Source organism: Fulmarus glacialis, unplaced genomic scaffold, assembly GCF_000690835.1.
Source record: "Fulmarus glacialis isolate BGI_N327 unplaced genomic scaffold, ASM69083v1 scaffold2892, whole genome shotgun sequence".
NCBI lineage: Eukaryota > Metazoa > Chordata > Aves > Procellariiformes > Procellariidae > Fulmarus > Fulmarus glacialis.
The window spans coordinates 205,583-228,429 of NW_009199663.1; the positions used below are offsets into that span (position 1 = coordinate 205,583).

General features: G+C 39.9%; 1 protein-coding gene across 1 annotated transcript in view; it reads right to left on the reverse strand.

Annotated features, from left to right (window-relative positions):
- LOC104073514 (cadherin-13-like) overlaps positions 1-20,552 on the reverse strand; it is a 207,882-nt gene extending 187,330 nt beyond the window's left edge. The window contains exon 1 of the mRNA XM_009573326.1: positions 20,475-20,552. Within this exon, the coding sequence (XP_009571621.1) occupies positions 20,475-20,519 (45 nt within the window). The 5' untranslated portion in view covers positions 20,520-20,552. The remainder of the gene's footprint in view (positions 1-20,474) is intronic.
- Between the last annotated feature and the right edge of the window lie 2,295 nt (positions 20,553-22,847).

Below are 22,847 nucleotides of genomic sequence, written 5' to 3' on the forward strand. Positions count from 1 at the left end.
GTGGGTGTTTAAATGAATACCCTGATGATAATCAAAGTACAGGCTTTATTTTGTACAAGCTCCCCAATTAAAGTCACAGAGCAGCACACAATAGCCAACATAGCTAACAGCCTTTCCCATCCACAATCACAATAAACATAAGTAACATCAAACAGGAGTGACAGCCAGTAATTATAGAACTGAAAACTGTCGTGGATTCTTATGTACTAATGAAGCCAGGCACAAATATAGTAAATCTAAATAGCTCCTTTCAATCTTCTAACAGGAAAATACACACATTAATTGGTCCACAGAGTACTTTAAAAGTTTGTATAAATCTGTGTCTAGGCAAGCAAATAAAATATTCCACCTAATTCTACCCTCACATGTAGCAGCAGAAGGTCCTCACCAAGTAAAGCAAATTACCACAACTTGAAGCTTGTAACAGAGCCCATTAGAGTCAAAGGCACTGTGAAAGGGTCCTTGAACTGTGTTCTTAATCAGGACCAAGTTCGCTTAAGTCAGTGAAATCCCCCTTGGCATAACATGTAGGAAAAGAAATACAAGTGCAGAGTGGCTTCAGCTTAATTTCAGCAGTTAAACAGCTTATACTGGAGACAAGAATATATATTTATTACTTCATAAACTTATTCTACCGTAAGTACATAATTTAGAGGAAAAAAACGAGCAAGTGCCAGAAGGGAAAAGAAAAAGAGGAATAGTGAAGGAGATCAGCCAGAAACGATTGTTTATAACTTCAGATATCAAACCCTCAGTTAATGTATACTAGTCTAGCTCCACTGAGGTCACAGTAGCCACACAATTTACACAGCTGAGCATCTGGCTCTAAATATTTAACTGTTCAAAATTCTAGTGTGCATCCTTGCGTAGCGGAGCTTCTCTGACTAATCACGCTAGAGGTAACCACATCTTAAGTGTGTAGTTCTAAATCGAGTAATATTACCATTAATAACAGTGCCTAATTAAGACATCTATAATGTTTTTAATGAGAAAAATTGAAAGTCCTTCTGGAATTTTTCCAGTCAAATTAATTCTGAGGACTTTAGACGTTATTACAAGTAATGTTACAGGAATGAAAATTAGGTCTAAATTAGGACATGTCACTGTATTTAAAAGGAGAAAAAAGGAAACACATTCCATTTCCCCCTTTATACACAATTCTCTGCTATAACATTGCACCACAGGGGAAAATAAAAACACCATTTTGTAGTCTGCTCTAAGTTGCTCTGCATATAGTTATACCTGATGCATCTCTAAGGACTGCACATATTTTAACACTTTGCTTTCAGGCTCTTTTTTAAACATCACATCAGTATTCACTTGGGAACAAGTATTTCCAGAATCTTAAAGTGACAACTCCTATGGCTTATATAGGCCCAAATCCTTTTGGCTATAATTCACATGAGTTATGCTTGTCCAAATAAGAAATCCCTCAGTGAAGCTGCATGTTTAGGCAGGGAGCACTTGTGGTTAAAAATGATCAGATCCAGCCTGCTAAAACTGTATAGGAAGGAAAGAATCCACATTCCCGAACAATGCTCTTTAGGATAACAACTAGACATTTTAAAAGCTATCAAACCTGGCGACTCTATCTGTGCTTGTCATAGGCCAGTCCTTCAAACTACTCCATGCACATTTCTGGCTCACAGTTGCTGTTTCTTTATCACTGCTTTCACTGTAAGAATTCAGCAAGCATAAACCCACAAGTCTACTCTGCAGCTGGACTAGGTTACTTTGAAGATATAAAGACACTCAATCCTTGCTCTTCAAAACAGCTTATTTAAGCACTTGCTTTCATAGCAGTTATGCGAGTTTGAGTGTGTTCAAAAATACACAGAGGTTCAAAACATAAGAGCAAAAGTCGTAACTGTGTTCTGACTGGATTTTATATGCACATATCAGACTCTGTTGAGAGGAACTTGGAAGTGAAGCCTAAATTGAGCTCAATTTTTTTTTTTTTTTTTTTTTTTTTAAAGTTCAGAAGCTTCAATCTTAAGGCGTGAATTTAAGTTAAGAGAATAATGACTTACAAACCAAGTATTACCTTTGGGAGTAAAAAAGCCACTGTAGCACAACAAAACCCACAAAGCTTACCTTTGCTTTTGCCTGACTTACGTTGTGTGTATGATCCTACATATATTCATACATACCTTCACATATGTATATACACACACACACAACATGTATATGCATACACATAGCATTCTCTTGATTGTGGTACCTAATGCCTTCACATTTCATCTCCCTTCTCTACCATGAAATGCTTCTCTCCCCAGATCTTTCAGATTCCAAAAAACAAATTTGAATTCTGCAATTGGTTGTGCGTTAACAGAAACACAGGAGTGTGGGTTTCGGGCAGGTCAGCTAATTAGGTAGTTTGTCCTTAAGAACAGAGATTGCACAAAAGATGGTTTTTTAATGCATTGTACTAACACTGAGGATGTTGTCAGTGCTTAGATAATATTTTGAACGGGCTTACAGCTTACGATGATTAGAGTAATGAGAATAGCAAGGACATTCAGACATATGCATGATCCCTAAAAGTTCAGGGAGGCTTATCCTCTTCAAATCATACTTTTGTTTAAAAAGATCCTAGCTTAATTGAATTGTAAGGACTCCTCAGACAAAGCAAATCTGATTTTTATCATCTGTTAATACCACAAATATTAAAAGCAGCAAATAAACAAAATGCTTAACTGTTACTGATACTTAACAGATATACATCTTGGATTTTTAGAAGCGACATCACAATCATTGTTCTCAAGTATAATGCCAAAATGATGACATAGTTTAAAAATCAAGCATTTCTTTTCAAGGTCTTGCAATTCAAATGCTGCATGCCACCTAAAACATAGAAGACTAAAAAAAGTGCTAGTATTGAACTAATGTACGCATATGGCTGCCATAAATGCAAATTCATATTTAAATTGCATCACTCATATTGGCCAATATTACTTTGTTTCTTACCAAGTGTTTCACATGCAGGAGAAATATTTGAATAGGTTTAACCTCTAGTTTGAATCATGCTATAAAGAAACAAAAAAAATCCATTTGCAGGAGTCAGCTGCAAATTATTTGATGTAAGACTTCTAGCTAACATTTCACCGAGGACACTAAAGATTGTTATATGATATTTCTGGGCTGCACAGGATACTACACATAGAAAGGAGACCACCAACTTGGTCACGTGGGGAAGTTTGGGCAGATAACACTTCTCACCATTTCCTTCCTCAGACCATCTCAGAGTAAGACTGCAAACAATGGCAAAGAGTGACTTACGTGGCAGTTTGAGCAGTCAGAGAAGAATTTAGTGTCTGCACCAATACTTCACTAAAAGAGTTGTTGACTGAGCTCAGAAGGGGGTAGATGAACACATTATTCCAATGAAGGAGAAAACTGTAGTAATTTGTTCTTTCATGCAGAAGGGGAGAAGCATTCCTAGTAGACCACCCCCACTCTTTCTTTGATCACAGCTAACTGCAGACAGCACACAGAGAGAATAGGAACCTAATTCTTTCAACGAGTTTAAAGCATGACAGAAACATGGATCCAGCAATTGTCACATGTGCTACTGAGTTGTTTGACACTGCATCTCTAAGAATACCTACAATTTCGTTTCATAATTCCCCAAATGCCTTTGCACATTAACACCTATGAGGATGACAAAGGAGGATGAACTTGAAATGAAGGACAGCCTGATGACTTCTGTGAGTCTGTGCAAGACAGGGTTTATCCAGCAATGGTGAAGAGCAGCTGAGAGGACTCCGTTGTCCATCTGCCAGGACTCACATGGATGCTTATATAAAATACGTTTTTCAGCATCCGTTGATCATGATTCAGAGGGCAGAGGGGATGAGGTATAGTAAATATAGGAGGAATAAGACTTATTATAAGAGAAATCTTTTCTGCTTTTATTTTCAGATTTGTAAGCACACAAATTAAATCTTGCTTGTGAGCATTTAAAGCAAGTTTCCAAGCAAAGAAAATGACAGAGTACTCCTGAAGAAAAAAAACTCAGATGTGAAAAAGGAAAATATTCTTAAAAACCCATTGATGCTAATCTTATTTTACTTTTAGTAAAGCATTGATGTCAACGATGTATTTCAGATTATTTAACAAGAACAAAATGACAACAGCCAAGCTTCCCCTTTGGGTGAAGTCATTCTGTTAACTGCAATTCCCCAAGCACACTAAAAATACATCTTCATTGTCACAAGAAGACTGCAACATATCTTTAAGACAAGGATTAAATGCTGGCAGTTAGATGCACTGCAGAAATAGAGGGATGGATTTTTCATTAAGATAGAAACTAGTTACTGTAATTAAAGTTTTAGTTCTAATAAATAGAAAGAGTACAAGACTCTTTCCAAAATCCACCCTGAACAAGGCATGTTGTTCTGGGTTCTCAGTACCAGGGACAATGTGTACTGATAGGTGATTTGGGGCTTTTGAGCTGTGACTGCATCATACTTGTTAAAGACTTCCTATAGGAATTTGCACAAGCTACTTTCTTGCTTTGTACTTTAGTTCTCCCTGCTCTTAAATGGTATTATTCTCACAGAAGTCAGGAAAATAAGAGTTAGAGATATAGTGGCATACAGAAAGTGAGGTCCCTTCATTATGTAAGGTTATTCATAGCCCCCAGTGATGCAATTCTGCCTTGAAAGATACATCCACCAGGTGTTCTTAACTATAATAAATAGCTGTAAAAAGCAATTGAGAAGAGGCACTCTGAATATAGGTCATCTGTCTTTCCCCTGTATTTGCATTGCTCTCCAACTAAGGGCTTGGCTTCATGCAATTCCCATGCATCTCTGTATTTGCAAGAGGCAAGTGCCCCAACTTTAGTCAAATCACAAGAAGAGACAGGTGTCCAGCATCTCTTGAAACTCAGCTCATCTGCCTCTGAGCTATGCTTTTAGTTATATCCTCAAAAGGACACAAAAGCTCACGGCTTAATTTCTCACTCTTCTAACTGCTAGCATCTTTTGACTAAGAACTTGTTTTTGTAGTTTTTTTTCATTTATCAGTTTCTACCACTCTGGAGCCAACATATCAAAATCCCTCACTGATTGGCCTCCAGCAGTCCATAAAAATCTTACAGTAAATCCTGCAGCTGGAGACATACTGCTCTACCTTGCTCAATGCACTAGACAGCAAAAAGAAATAAATGGCTAGTGTAAGAAAGAGTATTAACTTAGTTCCACAGAGCATTCAGAGATTTTTTTACTTTTGGTTTCATTTGGTTCATAAAACAATTGAAAACTTTTGAAGTTCTCTGAAAAGCCGAGTTACTGTTCCCTGCCAGAAGACCCAGCTCTAGAGCAATTGGTCTGGGAGATATACTCAGAAACTCCAGAAACCCTGGAGATCTGACTCCAGAACAGTCTGTAGACAGTAACTGACCCCTCTCAAAGAAAACAGAGTTGTTTCTTTATGTTAGCGTACTTCTTTTTTTTTAAAGTAGTACACTAAAGATTTCTCATTATTAGGTTTCAAAGCCCTTTGCAGATGGGGAAAATGAGGCAGAGGCATGCTCATTAGATCTTAGGCACCTCTGGATAGCAGAAGCTCATCTTTCCAGTCATTGCACACCCAGAGGACAGAGTCATGAGTCCCCAAACTGATGCTGCAACTCTGAGATCTTGACAATAGTCAATTCACAGACATACTTTAGGGCTCCTCGTTTCCAATATACTTCCTTTATGTGTTACAAGCATAATGCGGCATTGAACATGTCAGGGACTACTCTTGGTGGCAAACAAAAGGTTAATGCTTTCCAAAGTGCAGTTACTCACAAGACCATTCTAACATTTCAGAAGTCAAGAGGAACTATTATTAGCTGTGTCTAATAATATTGTGAGTTCCCACCCATGGAATCTGTGTGCAATCCTCCGTTGAATTGGCAGCCTTTGGCATTATCACTGCCACATGATTTGAACCAGGCAAGTCTCAAAAACACTGCCATAGCACTGTGTAGCCAGCTTGAAAATATCTTCACTGCTCTAGGGAGATGAGTGATCCCTTTGGAATTGGTTTTTGGAACTGTAAACTAATGAATCACTAACAGCTTTAAAGTAGACAAAATGTATTGCAACACAGCATGTAGTTCTGCAGAACCGAAGGAAATCTGTTTACAGTGCTTCAACAGACACTTGAAATCAAGATGCTCAAGAAGGATGAGGGTGTTAAGAGAGAAGCAAAGCTCCAAGTGCTGTGAGCACAGTTATCCCTACCAGGGCCAGCAGCCGTTCCCTGGTGCCAGGGGTGGGCTCTGACCCCCAGGCATGCTAGGCAAGCACAGCAAGGCAAGCCACAGCTCAGGGGAGGGTGGCCACATGGAAACAGGGCAAGGGACAGAGAAGAAACGACCTCTTCTCCTGGGCCTGTTGGTGCATGTGCTTCAGTATTAAGTACTGAGATCAGAAACTACTTCTGTCGTTCAGACACATTCACCACCTACATCCCCCCAGCCACAGCTGCCTGGAAACCTCGTCAGTAAGATTTATGCTATATTTGGTAATAGGACAAGGCTGACACCAAACTTTGTGTTGAAGCCAAGGGTCAGCCTTACGCATGTGGCTGGTGGGAAAAGGCACTGCTTCACAGTTCAGATTCTTAATGAAGCAGCACCGTCTAAAGAGGTAAGTATAAAAAAAATTCCACAAAGAGTTTGCTGGGCAAGGGGAAGGCCAAAGCTCAAACCCCTCCTCAACTTAAGGACACTCAAAGCCACAGCTATTGCTTAAGAAAGCTCCCTGCCCTACTTTTGTCCAGCCAAAGCTAGGCTGTTACACAACTAAGATGCCTTGGGCCAGAAGGAAACTAAGTGAAAAGGAGCATAACTTTGAAATGAACAGTTAAAACTAGAAAAGATGGCAAGTTTGATGTACTAGTGCTGCTTATCCAGGGACTAATTACATACTTTACAGCAAAGAGTTACTAAATAAGACAGAATACCAAGGAATCCCTTCCTTGAAGGATGCTCTCTACCCATTAAACTGCAGTCATGCTTTTTTGTCTCCCTCTCTTTTTAGGCTCCAGGAGTACTACATACCTTCCAGCAGCCCTGCTTCAACAAGAAGCCTTGCCAATAGCACTGAACAAAACTAGAGAGATTTCTTTACAGGTGCTAAGGTAGGTAGCTGATCAGATAGGTCACCGATTCAAAACAAATGTATGGAAGAAGGGCAAATTAAAAGACACACTGATTATTATTTAAGCGGATTGTTCAAGATTTGGTATTAATGAAATTCATTTAACCACAGCCACAGAAGCGACTACACAGTGAACCAGGAGATAAGAAAGTGGGATGAGAAGGGAAAAACGTTCCTCCCTGCTGCGCTGGACTTGGTCAGCATATGACAGGCAACAGGGCAGTACAAATAAATCAAGGAGAGGCTATGTTTACAGCTAAGCAGCTTCAGACCCAAAAAACATCCAAATTCCAATGCACCAACTGCAAAGTAGTTTTAGAAATACCAAAAACAATTGTAGCAATACCAAATCAGAGCCCTACCCCAGGTGCTGCATAACTTTCCCTCCCTTCCCTAAAGAGGCTTAAGAGAAAAATTTACCCTGATCACTTCATTCAAAACCTACCCCTACCCCCAGCGCGTGGCACAAAATTCTGCACAATGTGTAATCTCTAGCTTGCAGGCTGGGAGAGATGTACTATTTGTACTTCCTTTGCTTTTAAAGCAAAGGAATGTGCTCACAAACCAACAACAGTTTTATGAGGAAAAGGAGGGAGGATCTTCAGTTCCTATCATATTTGGAGCCATATCCAGAACCACACGTATTCCCCAGGAGCAGTCATGACATGGGGAGTGGCAGCGTGACAGGCCTGGCATGCCCCTGACTCAGCCACACTGCTATTTAAAAACCCCAGCCCTTCTAGGAGGGGTTAACTCAGGGCAATGCTGAATCCTGCAGTGAGCCCACTGCTGTGCTAACTGAACAGGGGTATTGACACCATAGAGCACCCATGGATTACTCGCTTTTTAAAGTTGGTCACAGCAGTATTAGGAAGTGGCTGCATCCGAGCTAACTAAGGCTGTGGCTACCTGAGGATTTTGGCAGAAACTTTCCAGGAGTACCTGAGCATTACTTCTGTATTGGTATTCCTTATTTAAAGTGACAGTTGCAGTGATACTTTACACTTGAAATACAGACTCCTGCCCATCAGGCAAGTGAACCAAGACCAGCATGTCAATTATACAAGAACAGCTTATCAAACAGTAAAGATTTTGGGATGCAGCAGACCTGAACTACAGGCCAACCCCTGAACTAGACAAATCAAAGTTGACTTGAACCTCTACTCTAATGTCAGGCCAACTCACACACACTGTCTTGGGAATAGCAGGTATAAGACAGTAGATCTCAGGCCTAGAAGCATCTGTGCTACCCAGGCTCCCAAGGCAGAAATAAGAATGCTAGTTTCCTTGCGGTCGTTACATATGTACAAGGAAAAACTGCAAAGTAACTATTTTTCTATTTTTGTTTTCTTTTCACTGTTTTTAAAAGGTCAAATGTATTTGCCCTCTGCTTTGTTCTCTTTATCAGTGCTTAAACTCAAGTGTTGTCAGATGAATCATGAGTCGTGCAAACATCCCAGAAATACAGCGTCAGAAGTAGATCCATTGCACATGAATTGTATGCTCAGTTGTCAGGAGGCTGATTCTGTTTTAAGCATGGAAGAACCTGCAGAAAACTAACGGCTAGTTTGCAAATGTGCCTGAAGTCAGGTTCTCTTCCCTTTAATCTTTGCTCTTCAGCTGGCCTCTAAGAGACATCAGAAAATAAGAGACAGGGAATAAACCTGTGAAATTATATATTAGCAGAAGTGATAGGAGGAGGGAAATCACAAGATCTGACAAAACTTTGGAGCATTTATCTCATAACAGCTGGCCCTTAATACTCATTTCAGCAAGACTTTGCCTAGCTTTTCCTGGTATCTGGATTGCTTCATATCTGTTGCTGGAAAGCCGTAACAGAGTTGTCCTTCCCCTCCTAGGTTCTCTGGGCTTTTCCTACCTTTCCTTTTTCTCTGGGACATACTCACTTCCACCAGTACGCAGTTAAAAAGTAGGCTTGTGTTACACAGAGGATGTGTGAGAAACCACCTTTCTGATATACATAAAATCTTTTCAGACAGTTAAAAAAGTGACACGCAAACAGTTTCAAAAGAAACTGCAATGTGCTTTCCTGCAATGAAGGCTGCTTTCGCCTCACACCTTATACCCAGTTTGTCCTCTGTTCTCTCCTTTCCCATTCCCTCCCCAGTCAACTAGTCAATTAGGGCAACATATCTCCTAAGCATTAACAAGTTTCCCAAAGGATCAGTAGAATGGATTTAATGATCATGAACACAACAATGTCAAAGCGGCAGACAGAGATAAGTATTGTCCATTAAGACATACAGCAAATGATAATAAAAAGGTCCCAGCAAAACAAAATGTAGAAGAGAGTTTTGTGGCTGGGCAGCTAATGAATGCTGGAAACAGATACAGAGTTTTACAAAGGATTAAGTTTCCTGCCTCTTATAAACCAGCATTCTGAGACACGCACAAATGTGTGTAAAACAGAGTAAAGTACTGCTGTTTCCTGATGCCAACAACTTCAGATCCAGATATGAGCAAGACCTCTAGATATGACTGTCAGCCTAAACTTCAGGTAAGATTGCATGTAAAGGAAGATGTGGAAATCAAGCAGAATCAGACTAGATGCTGTGCTGCATTCCTATATACAACCTGTTACCTGTATCACAAATATGAAAGGCTGCTTTCCAAATCCTAACAACTGCAAAAAGTTACAGGACATTGAATACCATTTTGTTTTTCTTTTTCCCTTGGTTTTGTTTTCCCTTCCATTTTTGTGTGTTAAGGTTTGATCTTCCTTCTTGTATTGCTCAGTCAGCCAAGGAAAGGGACAAGAAATCCAGCAGCTGTGTCAGCATGTTTATTACTGAATAACTATCCCAGCACTTCTGGCTCTAAGAAATCAACAACTTAAAACCATTAACAGGGCAGACAAATTAAATTCTTTTCCACATGTGCAGATAGACCTAGACTGCCTTAGGGGACTAGGGAGAAAGGAGTAGGGCACTACGAACATACCAAGAAACACACAAGATTTGGGCCAGACACATGAATACTAGCAGTACAATGCTTATAGCTGCCTACCACATTAGCTAAAGATTACAATTTAACACTGCACTAACTCTAGGCAATCTGCAGATTACCTAGTGAAAATAACCAGGACCTATGTAAAATGTCAAGGAATGCGACTCCTTATGTGTGTCTGGTTTTTCTCATGCTGCAGGAAAATCCCCATCATCGTCTCATCTATCACCAAAAGAAAAACATCTATAAGCACAGGATGAACAGGGATGGATTTTCCAAAAGGGCATGCTGAAAGCTCATCTAAGAGAAGTTAAAACAGAGTAGTAAAAAGTATTCATCCTTCCCCCCCAAAACTAGAGGTTCTGGAAGAAAGTTTGAGTAGAAAAACTAAAAGCACTCAGACTATCTGAATTTTTTTGAGCAGATGAAGTGGAACAAAGAGAAAAGTAATTTGAACAAGGAAATTACAGGAATGCTGATGCTTCCAGTCAGCCTGGAGGTAAGGCAGGGAGAACCACTCGTGCTGTGCATGATTGCTTTTTCTTCCTTCATATCCCAGCTAGACGCCACAAACACAGAGCATACAGAAATCAGAAGTCAAAAACAAGTTGGAAAAACGATTTTATTCAGGTTCAACATGAGTTATGGCAGACAACCAAGTCAGTTTCTATTTTAGCCAAACTCCTTCAGCCACCCATAATCAATGTTTAGTTCCCATGCACAGTAAGAAACAGGTTCTGTGCTTGTGTGCCTTTGACTCATGGAGGAACAAAAGCTTTGAAAATTGTATTCTCATGAAGCAAGTGTAAGAAGATTGAATTCTCATTTCAGAGGGACATAACCAAACAGGAAGAGGCAGCTGTTCCACAAAATCAGAGATTAGCTTTCAATAGTCCATACAAGTCTACAGATTCTCATGTTTCAGGCTTGTAAAAAATGGTCCGTCCACACGTCATCGTCCTCCCTAGAAATTTAAACATTTTGGTGCATCTCACTAACAATGACACTTTAGGACAGCAACATCACACTTCCAGAAGCTTGACATAGGAGTGGAACAGCCATGACCAGGCAGCTCACCTCCTACCACAGGTGCCCAAGCTTTTGGTAGCTCTGCCTCCTCCAATCTGAGGAAAGGAAGGAAAGTGCAAAATTTTACCAGTGAACAGACAGTGTGGGAAATATTATACCATTGAGATTACGTCTCATGCTGCAGTGGAAATATCCAGCACCTCTCCCCTACGCAAGCACTGGAAGCATAATTGGTTGTATGTTACCTGCCCCTGTCTTCTACCCCAAACTGTTTTGGCCTCAAATGCTGAGAGTATATTATAGTATTGCCAGCCTCGTCCTCCTCCTCTGCTCCAACTGATCATTTTGCCAGCAGCCATCACAAACAGTTATAAGCAAGTACACTCCATTTTCCTTATGCCTAAAAGAACTCTGTGCAGTTATGATTAGCCAAACATTTTCTCTTCTTAGTTTCCTCCATATGCAAAATACTAGCTGTATAGAGATAGGCAGTTCTTTGGCAAATCATAACTAATTATATTCTTGAAAGTTGAGCAGCATTATTAAAATAGTACTACATACACCAGCTTCTGATTGGCCTAAAGACTGAATTTATTCTGGGCTCCCTCCAATCAGAATTAATCTTTCTATAGTACAATGAACTGTCACTATTGAATCAACACCAGCAGCAAAAGTGACAGCAGCTACATCATTACTCAACTAAGATAATAGAACTAAAGTCATTGAAACAGGCAGATGTTGGAGGCTGTCTCCCATTTCAGAATAATGTTCCTGTCGTAACTCGGCATTTATTTTAGGTAAGCAAGGATAAATTCATTACCATTTGCAGGGCGCTCAGATATAATAGTAATAGAAGCCATGTAAGCCTCCCAATATGTACACAGTAGAAATGCACATGGCATTGATACTAACCATCCTTCACCTAGATAACGCAAAGCAGGGCAATGCAATCAATCTGTGTCCACCGGAGACCTGCTCCCATATTAGTGTGAGCAACAGTGTTTTGCTACTGCAAACTCAGAAAACTAAAGTTGAGAGATGTGCAAGACCAGAAGTCATTTCCACAAGATACAAATTTTCATGATTTATTCCCAGCACCCTTACCTTATTTCCTGGTAACACGTCGTATCTGAAATTATCATCTAAAGAGTTGCTGTTTTGTCAGATTGCAATAATCAATATCCTCACTGCACAGAATGCCACACTTCTGCATTGATAACTAAACTGCATAGATCCAGCAATTAGGGAAAACTATTGATGACATTTAAAACTGAAGATTGCATTCTTCTTTATCCTTTTTAAAAGAGATCTTTTAATTAAAAGCATTAGAAGAAAATAATGACTCCAAAAATAGAAGCAAATATCAGATCCTTATCTATTTCTGAACAGTAGTGTTAAGTGGGTGCAAAAAGGCATACTCCCCACTACTGCTAGGCTATAATGACCATCCTTACATCTTTGTCCCATTGAATAATGTCTCCTGCAACGACATTAAGGAGCGGTGATCAAATATGGGCCTAACTACCTTAGCGTTCAGGTCAGAGCTGTATATTAGTAAATTAATAGGATTATCGATACTCATAAATCAAGATTTATAGAGTTCAGAGTCCAGATAGTTCAATCAGATCATGAATTGTGAAAGTGAAAGACATTTTGGAAAAGAATAAAACCACTTAGCCTGACACATAGTACAACCTCCAGGTAGCAGGCTAATACAAATGCCCAGAAATCAAAAACTGATTTTTGTGTATTGTCCTATTTTAATTTAATTCTTATTTATCTTTACCCACAGGTTTTTCATTTTGCATTTCACCTAAGGATGGTAGATAATACCCATGACTTCCTGGCACTTGCAAGACCAGTTATCTTATCTTGGCAGAAGGTCAAACTGAACACCTTTTAATTTGGCCAGTTATCTAACTATGCTGAACAGCTCAAACCTGCAGCCGAGATATCCATTGCTGCTGTGTAGCACAGTTGGAGTTGCTCAGCTTCCTCTGACAGAGCTCTGAAACAATAGGTTTAATGGGGAGGGAAATGCCCATCCAATTCCATCTCCTTTCACTTAGAGAGCAAAGTACCAGATGCTCTGGATTTCCTGATTTGTCAGCTATAGAGCAGCTCTATGTTCAGCTCTCAGATTTTGATACAGCTGTTTGTTGTCAGACAAAATGTGGTTCCTCAGGGAAAACAGAGGGCTGTCTCTAGAGAAATGTATAAATACACCTTATTTGGCAGTAAGGGAACTCAAAGCCAGCAAGTTTGTCTATGGGAAAATGCAAGACCTTGGGAACACTGTTCCCAGGGTTTTCTCTGTTCCCAAACAGTTACCAACAGTTGGCTCAAAGTTAAAATGTAATAGACACACTTCAAAGACCATCTTACATCAAGAAACTCTAATAGGCTGGGAAAGTGGCAACTTTACATGATTTTCCCCCTGCCTCCATACTTGTATGCTGCCTATACAAGCTATGGATCATACTCCTAATTCATGCGTGCTGGGATAGCTCCCTAGTGGAGCCAGATGAATTTACAGCAGCTTAGGATCTCTGCCTTTACACAGTGACTCCATGGACAGCTGCCAGCTTTTATTTTACTCTTATGGGTTCAAAATCCCCTATGTTTGACTCTGAGACTCTTCTTTAAAGACAGTTTGCACAGAAACCTTTCTTGCAATTCCAAGTTATGCCAAGACAATGAAAAGAAATAGATTAAGTGTCTATAAAGTAGATGAGCCGATTATAAGCGTGATAAGTATGTTGTAACATGCTTTTTTGCTCCATAGCAATTCAAACAAAATTCAATGTGCTAACAGTTTTCTGGATTGATTTGAAGCAATATGAAAAGTTATTCATCCTCTTTCTACCTCTCCCACAGATGTGTTACTATCCACATGGCAGACAGCCATTAATGTATAGAGTTAGTACTCCCCCAGCTGTGTTTCCAGCAGAGTTTGCCAACTTTGCCCTGGAGCAGATGAGGAGCACTCACACTTAGCATAGCTCAGGGGAGAAAAAGGAGGTAACCTTCAACAGTAGTCTTCAGCACACAGGTAGTAATAGCTGAGAAAAGCTTACAGGTATACATTTGCAAATGAGCATCTCTTATATCCTAAATTCAAGCTGTATGTATACATTTCTTTGCATACAGTCATATTAACAGTGCTGTGACAGCTTAATGGCCTATAACCCATGGTTTTCAACATTTTGAGTCCTTGTTACACACAAGTACCACAAGGTCCATCTGTTGTGATTACTCATTTGCCAAAAACTTCTTCAAAGTTTTAGAAACCCACTTTCTGTCTGTACTCCTACTAACTCAGCCTTCATACACGCAAGAATTATTTGCTGTTCATTACATACCAGGCTGCAAAGTCCTTGGGAATTAAATATTAGCTTAGAAATATATACATTGCCATTACCAATAAGGAATTAAACATTAGTTGTTCACAGCAAGAGAACAAAAGAGTTTAGACTGAAAGAGATAGCTTTTTTTTTTTAATGATAGTTTTGGGAGTAGAACCTTTATCAAATGGAGTTTGAGGAACCTTAGGCAATAAAAAACTTATTCATTCCAGAGAGCTGCATATGGGTGCCCATATGAGACACTTCAAAAGCTTGAAGGTGGATGTTCCATTCCCTAAAAACAAGGCCCATAAAGATACCAAGTTAGACATCCATACATGGATATTCACAGATATCAGAAGTTATTTAAACACCTTAATCAGCTTTTCCAAGTGGTTAGAGATAAACTGTTGTGTGCTGAAAAGATTCACCCCACCCCACCCTTAATAGCTCATATTTATTTTAGTCTGTTCTTAGAACTGTTTTAACCAGCTCCATCAAACCAAATCTTATATTCCTCCTTTTTTCTTTAGCCAAGAAAATTAATGGTGCAAAACAGTAGAATATTGGATAAGTTAGTAGTAGAATGAGTTCCCTTCATACAAAACAGTAAGGCTTTCAAAGAATTAGATTCTTCCATTTGACAGAGAATACAGGCCACATCACAACACTAAAAAAAAAAAAACCAGCAGTGGGCAAATTTCCAAGACGTTTGAATAATGAAACAGTGGTTAATAAAGCAAGTCTTATTTTTCACTCCTTTTTGGCATTTAATATCCTACTGATTTGTATACACTAACATTGTGCTAGCTGCAGGACACATGAAGTGACAGAAAAAACAGTGTTTCCCATCTGGGCTGGTCCCATCCATCTGGTGATTAGGGCAGGGCACAGTGCAACCATATGGCGATGATCAAGAACCCACTAATATCATCCAGAGTTAACTGGGAAGAGCTATAGCCCACTTAGTCTCCTAAGGATGATAAATCCCTCTCATTCTGTCTCTCCTCCCCAGTGGACATGGTAGATTTGTCTTTTGCCTGCACAGATGAAGCTTTGCTGGTTAGAATACTAGTGATACACAAAAAAGTGAATTTGGTGCTTGGATCTGTCAAAGATGGAATGAAGAAATTATTTCCATGAAACAATTAAAAAACCCATTAACCTCACATTTCTGTCTCAAATACCAAATGAAGCCCCCCTCCTCCCGGAAGGTTTATGCTGGCATAGAAATTCTGAAACCAGAGGCCAAAATCCTGACACACAGCACATGGATATAACGCAGCAGCTGAAGAGCTTGACTCCAGCAGTGATGCAGAAAAAGTATAACAGCAACAGCTCTACAACTTAGCCTGCCCAGACATATAAATAGAATGGGAAGAGTCTACTTATCTAACAACAAACAGGAAGAAAATGAAAGGCAGAACTTCATGTCTTCTTGAACAGGCACTACTGTTGCCATCTACGTAGTTCTAATAGTTCCTGTTGCACTGGACTATTAAGATACCTTTTAGAAATACTCATTTCCTAGCCGACAAGTCACTAAAAATGAAGTCAATAACCCCCAATGGATCGTGGCACAAAGATATTACATAGAATAGAATAACCTTTTTCAATTTTTGATCATCAGAAACAGAAACCAGGTCCCAACATATTGCCTGAGCTACATCTTAAATTGAAAGATAGAGCCTCAAGTGGTACACAACAAAGTGGGCTTAATTGTAATGCCGTAACTCTAGCAGCATTTTCATGACCAGTTTCCACTCATCTATTGTAACAAATCCCCCTTGTTTAGCAGTAAGGAGTCTGGTCAAGTCCTGTGTAAGAATATCTTTAAAAGGTTAGAGCTGTTGCCTAAAGTCATACTAATTCACCAGGGGCCATCCTTCCCTCCAAGGCAACATTTGAAAAATAGCACAGCATGACTGCTGGAATGGCTCTGTGTTTTGGGAGGCATCATCTTTTGAATGAGATATGCAAGTGGAAGATCTTTTTGGCTACATAACCAAAAACGATGGCCTGAAACTGTCAGGAGTAAGTATCAGCCTGCTCACAAGATGCTCATCAGTACAAATAATTATACATAATAATTGACAATTGAGTTTCTCTAACATTTTTAAGCATTTTTACAACTCAGATACAGCACAAGAGATATAGGACTTTCTCTCTAGAATTCTCAAATAATAAGCAGTCTGAAACAAAATAAGACCTACAGCAAAAAGATACAACATGGAAATGCTTGGTCAGAATTTGAACATAATATTTAATGTTATATCAGAGTTTGTGTGAGCAAGACTTTTCTTTTTTCCTGAAGCTTATAAATTTCTTTTTCTTTTAATACATGGGTGCTGACTTTCAAGCTGTGCATGGAGCCCTCTTCTGGAGAAATTTGAAAAAATCAAAGCTTAAGAATGTAGCAGTGTGGGCTATACATTTGGGGAAAGAATTTTCACTGTTCACTATCATGACAAGCTCATGACATCTATACTTTTTTCCAATTGACTTAGTTGCAATCCAGTGGAACGTGACAGTTATTGTTAAAGCTATCAAAAAAGTTTTTTTTCCTCATCTTGTAAGCTTTACTTACAAATTTTATGTTGATTAATCTGTCTGCATGAAATGCATAACATACAAAAGCAAGCCGGTGAACAACTTTTGTTTTAAAACAAATATTTTGTGTATAGGCCTTAGAAAATATCCTTTGGGAAAAGTGTAAAAACCACTCAGATTTGATAGATTTAAAAATCTGTATGTATTTACTGCTTACTGTACACTGTATAGTGAACTGTACAAGCTACCAGAGTACACTTAGTTTTTATTGTCAGCTTCAGATCAATAAAGCTGTATAGCATAGATATGCTTTGTAGTTTTAAAAGGTGATCCTGAATTAATGAATTATTAGAAACATATCTTCCTCAGCTATTCCAGCTAATGTTCAGTTTTCCTCTTGGTGAAAAAAGGACAAACAAGTTTGTAGTAGTGTAGGCTAAATCTTTGCAAAAGAAAAAAAATTCATTTATCGCCCACCTGTTTACCACAACTTTTACAAACATACTTAATGGGCTGAAAAAGCAATTCCCCATCCTCACCCTTTTAACACCTCAAAAGGCATTTTTTTTTTTAATATTTAACAAATGCAGTTGAATTGGATGCAGACCAAGAAAAGACAAATACTAGTTTTAGAAGATCTTTTAATTAAAAATAAACCTTTTTTCAGTTCATGTTCTTATGAATATAAGAATTTCCTCAAACTTTTTCCACGCTGTAAACTTTGCTATCATTACTTTGAAACAAAGTTATTCCTATCTTCTACTTCCACAGAAAGTATTGCATTACTAGATTGCTATTGCTTAGAAATCACTTTATCAAAATTGAGGTTTTCAGCTTCCACTAGCATTGTATTATATGAGGCATTATTGCTACTTCTAAGGGAGAAAAAAGAAAACTTAAGAAAAAATCTCAAAATGTGTTACAACCACTACACAGCCAGATGGCTGCATTTGTTTAATATGTTGTTTCTCACATTCTTCTGTTTACTTTTCTTGTCATATCAAAGTTGTGCATGTGGTGTGTCAAAGAGAAAAGCCAAACAGCATTTCAGTAATTCCCTTTTCCTTCCCTAGCATGCTATCACCTTCAGTTCACACTTTAACCTGCCAATACTCAACAACCTTACACCTGAAGACAGATTTATGTACACTTCCTTATTATATTCTAATTAATTCCCTAATTCATTAACTCTTAGACATGATCTATAAAGTAAATCTGGAGTTGTGTTAAATCACCAGGTAGAGACATTGCCAGATAAACTACATATGCTAATAAAGAAGGTGGGGTGCAGTTTAAGCCCTTAAATACAAGGCAATGCTAAAGCACCACAAGCTCAGCCCTGCAGTATACTCAAGCTCATCTCAGCCCTGCAAAAGAAGAAACTCTGAAGTTGTTGAAAGTTATCAGTAAAGTGCACAGTTGTTTTCAGAATCAGGTGTTCTGCATCTTGTCAGATTTTAAGTGGTTACTGATGTTAAAAAAATGCCAGCTATGTGGTTTAATAGGCCTTAGAAGTCTTTTCTCCTCTATCACAAACATACTGCTTTTTCTACAAGGGACCACTAAAGAAAATCCAAACTCAAGCTGGTTAATTCAGTAGTGTGCTAAAGAAGATGGACAAAAAAAGGACTGAAAACACAAGAGAACGGCAAGTAAACCACAGTCCAGATGGCAGGTCTCAAGCCCAAGGTGAGGGAGCACCAGCTCAGTATATCCTCAGATTACCTTTACACTGTCTGTGCCCTCTCCCCCCAGCCCCTCTGCTCCCTGACCATTGCCTCCCACTGGCAGCTTTGCCAGCCCAGCTGCATGCCCAGGCTGGATCTCAGCCCACTTTGACCACTTCTCCTCCCCAGGAGACCTTTGGGCATCCCCAGCCCACCAGAGAGCCGTTCAGCCCTCCTGAGGAGCAGCAGCTTGCCCACTCGCTGTAGCCAGTCTCAGCAGAGCTGGCGAGCTGCCCACTGGCCAGCCCTCCTACACAGTCCACAGAGCCTCAGCCCAAGCTGTTAGGGAGGCCCTGCAAGAAACTCTGCATATATCCCCAGCACATGCTGCTCATCCACAAACTCATCCTTCACCAGTGCATTCAGGCACCGTACCTATTGGCCCAAAGCAGCTGCTTTCATTTGTTACACTCCCTGAAGCAGGACTGTTATCCTGAACCCACCCAAATGCCTATGTGCTTGCTCACATGAGTTCCCAGTCACTGAGTCTCCTACTGCCCCATAACTTCAGCCACCCACGTTAATGCTTTTACTCCTTATCAAGGTAAGCCAGGACCCAAATATCCTAGCCTTGACCTACAGCATATATGCATTCAGTTCACCCTATTGCTTCCTACTTACACACTCTTGATGTATGTTCTCTCGGCAATAAAGCACTCCCAACAGCGATCCCTCACCATTTTTCTCTTTATTAACTCCCTATTTTGAAAAAGCAGACTAAATGCCTGCTGGAGATTGTAGGCAGGAGTGCACAGACTCAGCGTCCCGAGCACTAGTTTGACGCTCTAAAACCTACCAACCCCCTAAGGGTTAACAAAACCACTCCATTGCAAGTCAAAAAGGAATTAACTTTTATCTCTACTCAGTGCACAGGATGCCAGTGCCACTGTCACTAAATGCAAGAGTTTACAAAGCTCCTAAGACAAAAGAAGGAAGGATGCATTTAAGCTGGACAACAACAAAGGATTTTCAAACCTCCACAGAGCTTCCAAAAAGTGAGCCCTGTAACAGCAGCAAGAGGAAAAGAGAGCAACCAGAAGGTATCGAGAAGTCAAAGCCCAGTGAGTCCCTTTGCTTTGACAGACAGCAGCAGCAGTGTTTTTAAGGCTGGGTGTTTTTTCCTCTGCTTTCTGGCAGAGGGGGATCTATTACGTTTAATAAGAGAAAGGCTACATAGCAAGTCACTAACAGAGTATTACACATCTATCAAGAGAGTACGGGGAAGGGAACCTTTTGCAAGGTCTGTTTTTATTTTTACTCCATATTCTCCCTCCTCTTTTTTTTTTTTTTTAAGAAGCAATAAATAATGTGAGCTGTCTATAATAGCCTATAAGCCTACTACCTGGCAAAAGCCACAGAGAAAAAAGGCAAATCAAAGTTGCAGCATTTGATATGACAGAAAATACTGCTGCTGCAGCTGCTACCGAGACACTTGAAAGATTCCCCCCACCACCCTTCCTGAAGGGAAACAAAAAAATGCTATATATCACATAGCAAATTTGTTGTAATTGTAAATCAAGGAACTATGAGATTCTACATTCCTAGCAACTGGCTTATAGCAGAGATCTTGCATCTTTCAACAGTAATTCAAGCAATGTATAATTACTCAGAAATCAGACCTGAATTACAAATACTTTCAAATCCAAATGCACAGGAGAAGGAAGGTGAAAGAAAACAAGGAAAAAACACACATTTCTTACCTGGGACAGCAGAAAGGACAGAGTAAGTTGAGTTTTGTGCTGCATTTTGCCAGACTAGAAGGTACCAGAGGCTTTTTCATTCATGCACTCGGCTGCACTGAGCATATTTTCACTGTGAAACAGCCTTTGAGAAGAGACTCTGCCTTGAGAGCCAGCCAACTTCCCAAATAGATCAGCAGCATCATCACTAAAGCATTGGATAGAGTCTGATGACCAGAACCAATGGCTTTACAAGGATGATTTCTTCACAAAGCATCCCCATTTTGCATCACACATATTGGGCAAGCACCTCTCACAAACACAGCACCTTTAGAAAGCATTTTGCTTTGGTGTATTTGTGTGTTTAGTTTCAGTCTAACAAATCATGCCTTACAGATCTCAATAGTATTTTCCCTTTTAGAGAATGGAATTGCAGAGAGAGAAATAAGAGCAACTCTGAGCACCACTGCAAAGAGATTCTCTTTATTAAAATGTTAATAAGGTATGCTTTATTTTCAATAAATCAAAAAAATGACCACTGCAGTTTTAGCTACTTCCAAGCCTTAGAAGAACACAGTGAAATTTTTCAGTGCAAGATCTCAATAGTATTTTCCCTTTTAGAGAATGGAATTGCAGAGAGAGAAATAAGAGCAACTCTGAGCACCACTGCAAAGAGATTCTCTTTATTAAAATGTTAATAAGGTATGCTTTATTTTCAATAAATCAAAAAAATGACCACTGCAGTTTTAGCTACTTCCAAGCCTTAGAAGAACACAGTGAAATTTTTCAGTGCAGCAGATCCCCTCAATCTCACAAATCACAATGAAGACAGATCAATTCTAGCCTGCAGAAAAAAAATCCATCAGAAGGCAATAGATTTTATTAACTGCTCAGGTAATGGCAGAACTGGCTTTTGATTCAATGAACTTGAATCAATCTAGGACAAAGTTTGGAAGGTGCATGCCCTTCAATTACAAAACTTTTCCTGTTTGGAAGAGGGGACCTGATGTTTCAAGAACCTGCTTTCTCTGGATTGGTTATGTTGCAACCCAGCAAGTAATACCAGGCAGATGGACCAAAGATTTTGAACAAATTCCCCCAGCTGTATTTGCAGCTCCACCTCTCTTGCCACTCCCCATTACCACAACAGTCCAGTTTTGACTTGTCTCCTTGCAGTCACCAGGGTTATTTAGCAGTACCCTTCCCCCATTTTCAGGAGGGTCAAAAGTCTCCTCAGCTCTTGTGACTGATGCTTTTCCCTTGCTTGTGCATCCAGCAGAGCCAGCTGCCACCACTTTCTGCTCTGCCCCACCGCTGGCGGCTGCTGCACTGGTGGAGATGAGCAGAGACATGCAGAGGGGAAGACAGGTAGGCAGATGGGAAGGGATATGCATTCAAAGGAGCTGCCAACCACTTTGAGTTCCTCAGCATCATCATGAGCTTCCTGCCATGAATAATGTTGTTTGAAAGCTGCCCCAACCACTGCTATTCTACTGCTCACATCTTCCTTTACTTACAGACTGGACCAAAACTGAATGACAACACTGTCCTTCAAGTCTAAGCCCTCACAGGCAGCAACAACTCTGCCCCAGAACCTTAATCATACATGAATGTAAATTAATACTTGAGATAGATCAGCGTTCAAACCAAACCCAGCAGGAACTACCAGTAGCAGTTATAATGCTCTATATAACAGCAAAAGGTTCAGCACTTATACATAAAAAAAGCAGGTAGGTTGCTTTCTTTTTCATCCTTTTTTTCAGGCAGGAAGACAGCTTAGCAGGGTAAAAAAAATCTTAAGAGCTCTTTATGATTAAAAGTGAGTGACCATCTCCCATTGCTTGTTCAGGGTCCCAGCTTTCCACCACATGTAAGTCCCAGCCTCAAGAGTAGCAGCTCAGAAGTTTATAAACAAGGCTGTGGGGTTTTCATAGGGCATAGCCTGCAGATGACAGCACCAGCAGTGCCACAATACACATAGCCTTTGTATGGGAGCACTGGGATTTGGACAGTCTCTTAAACCCCACAGACAGGGGCCAAACAGCTGAGGGAGTTACCAGACCAACCAGAAGTAGGTGGTGGCTGAGAGAAACAAAGGCGTATCTGCATCCTGTTTCACAGGAAAGGGACTCTTAAATTTTTAAAAAAAAAAAAAAAATCAAGTCATGAGGTAGATGATTCACTCCAAGATAATGCTTGCAGTAACATGAGATTTGAGCCAATATGAGCAGTTAATTTCTGCACAAGACACAGCATGGCCAAGGGGGTAGAGAGAGGAACAAGGAGTTTAAGGTCTTCCCTATGCTGCCACCACCATAAGGAGCAAGGCTGGGCCTGCTACCAGGCCTCCCTCCTCACCATAGAGGGGCCAGACATCACAGCAAGGCCCAGGGC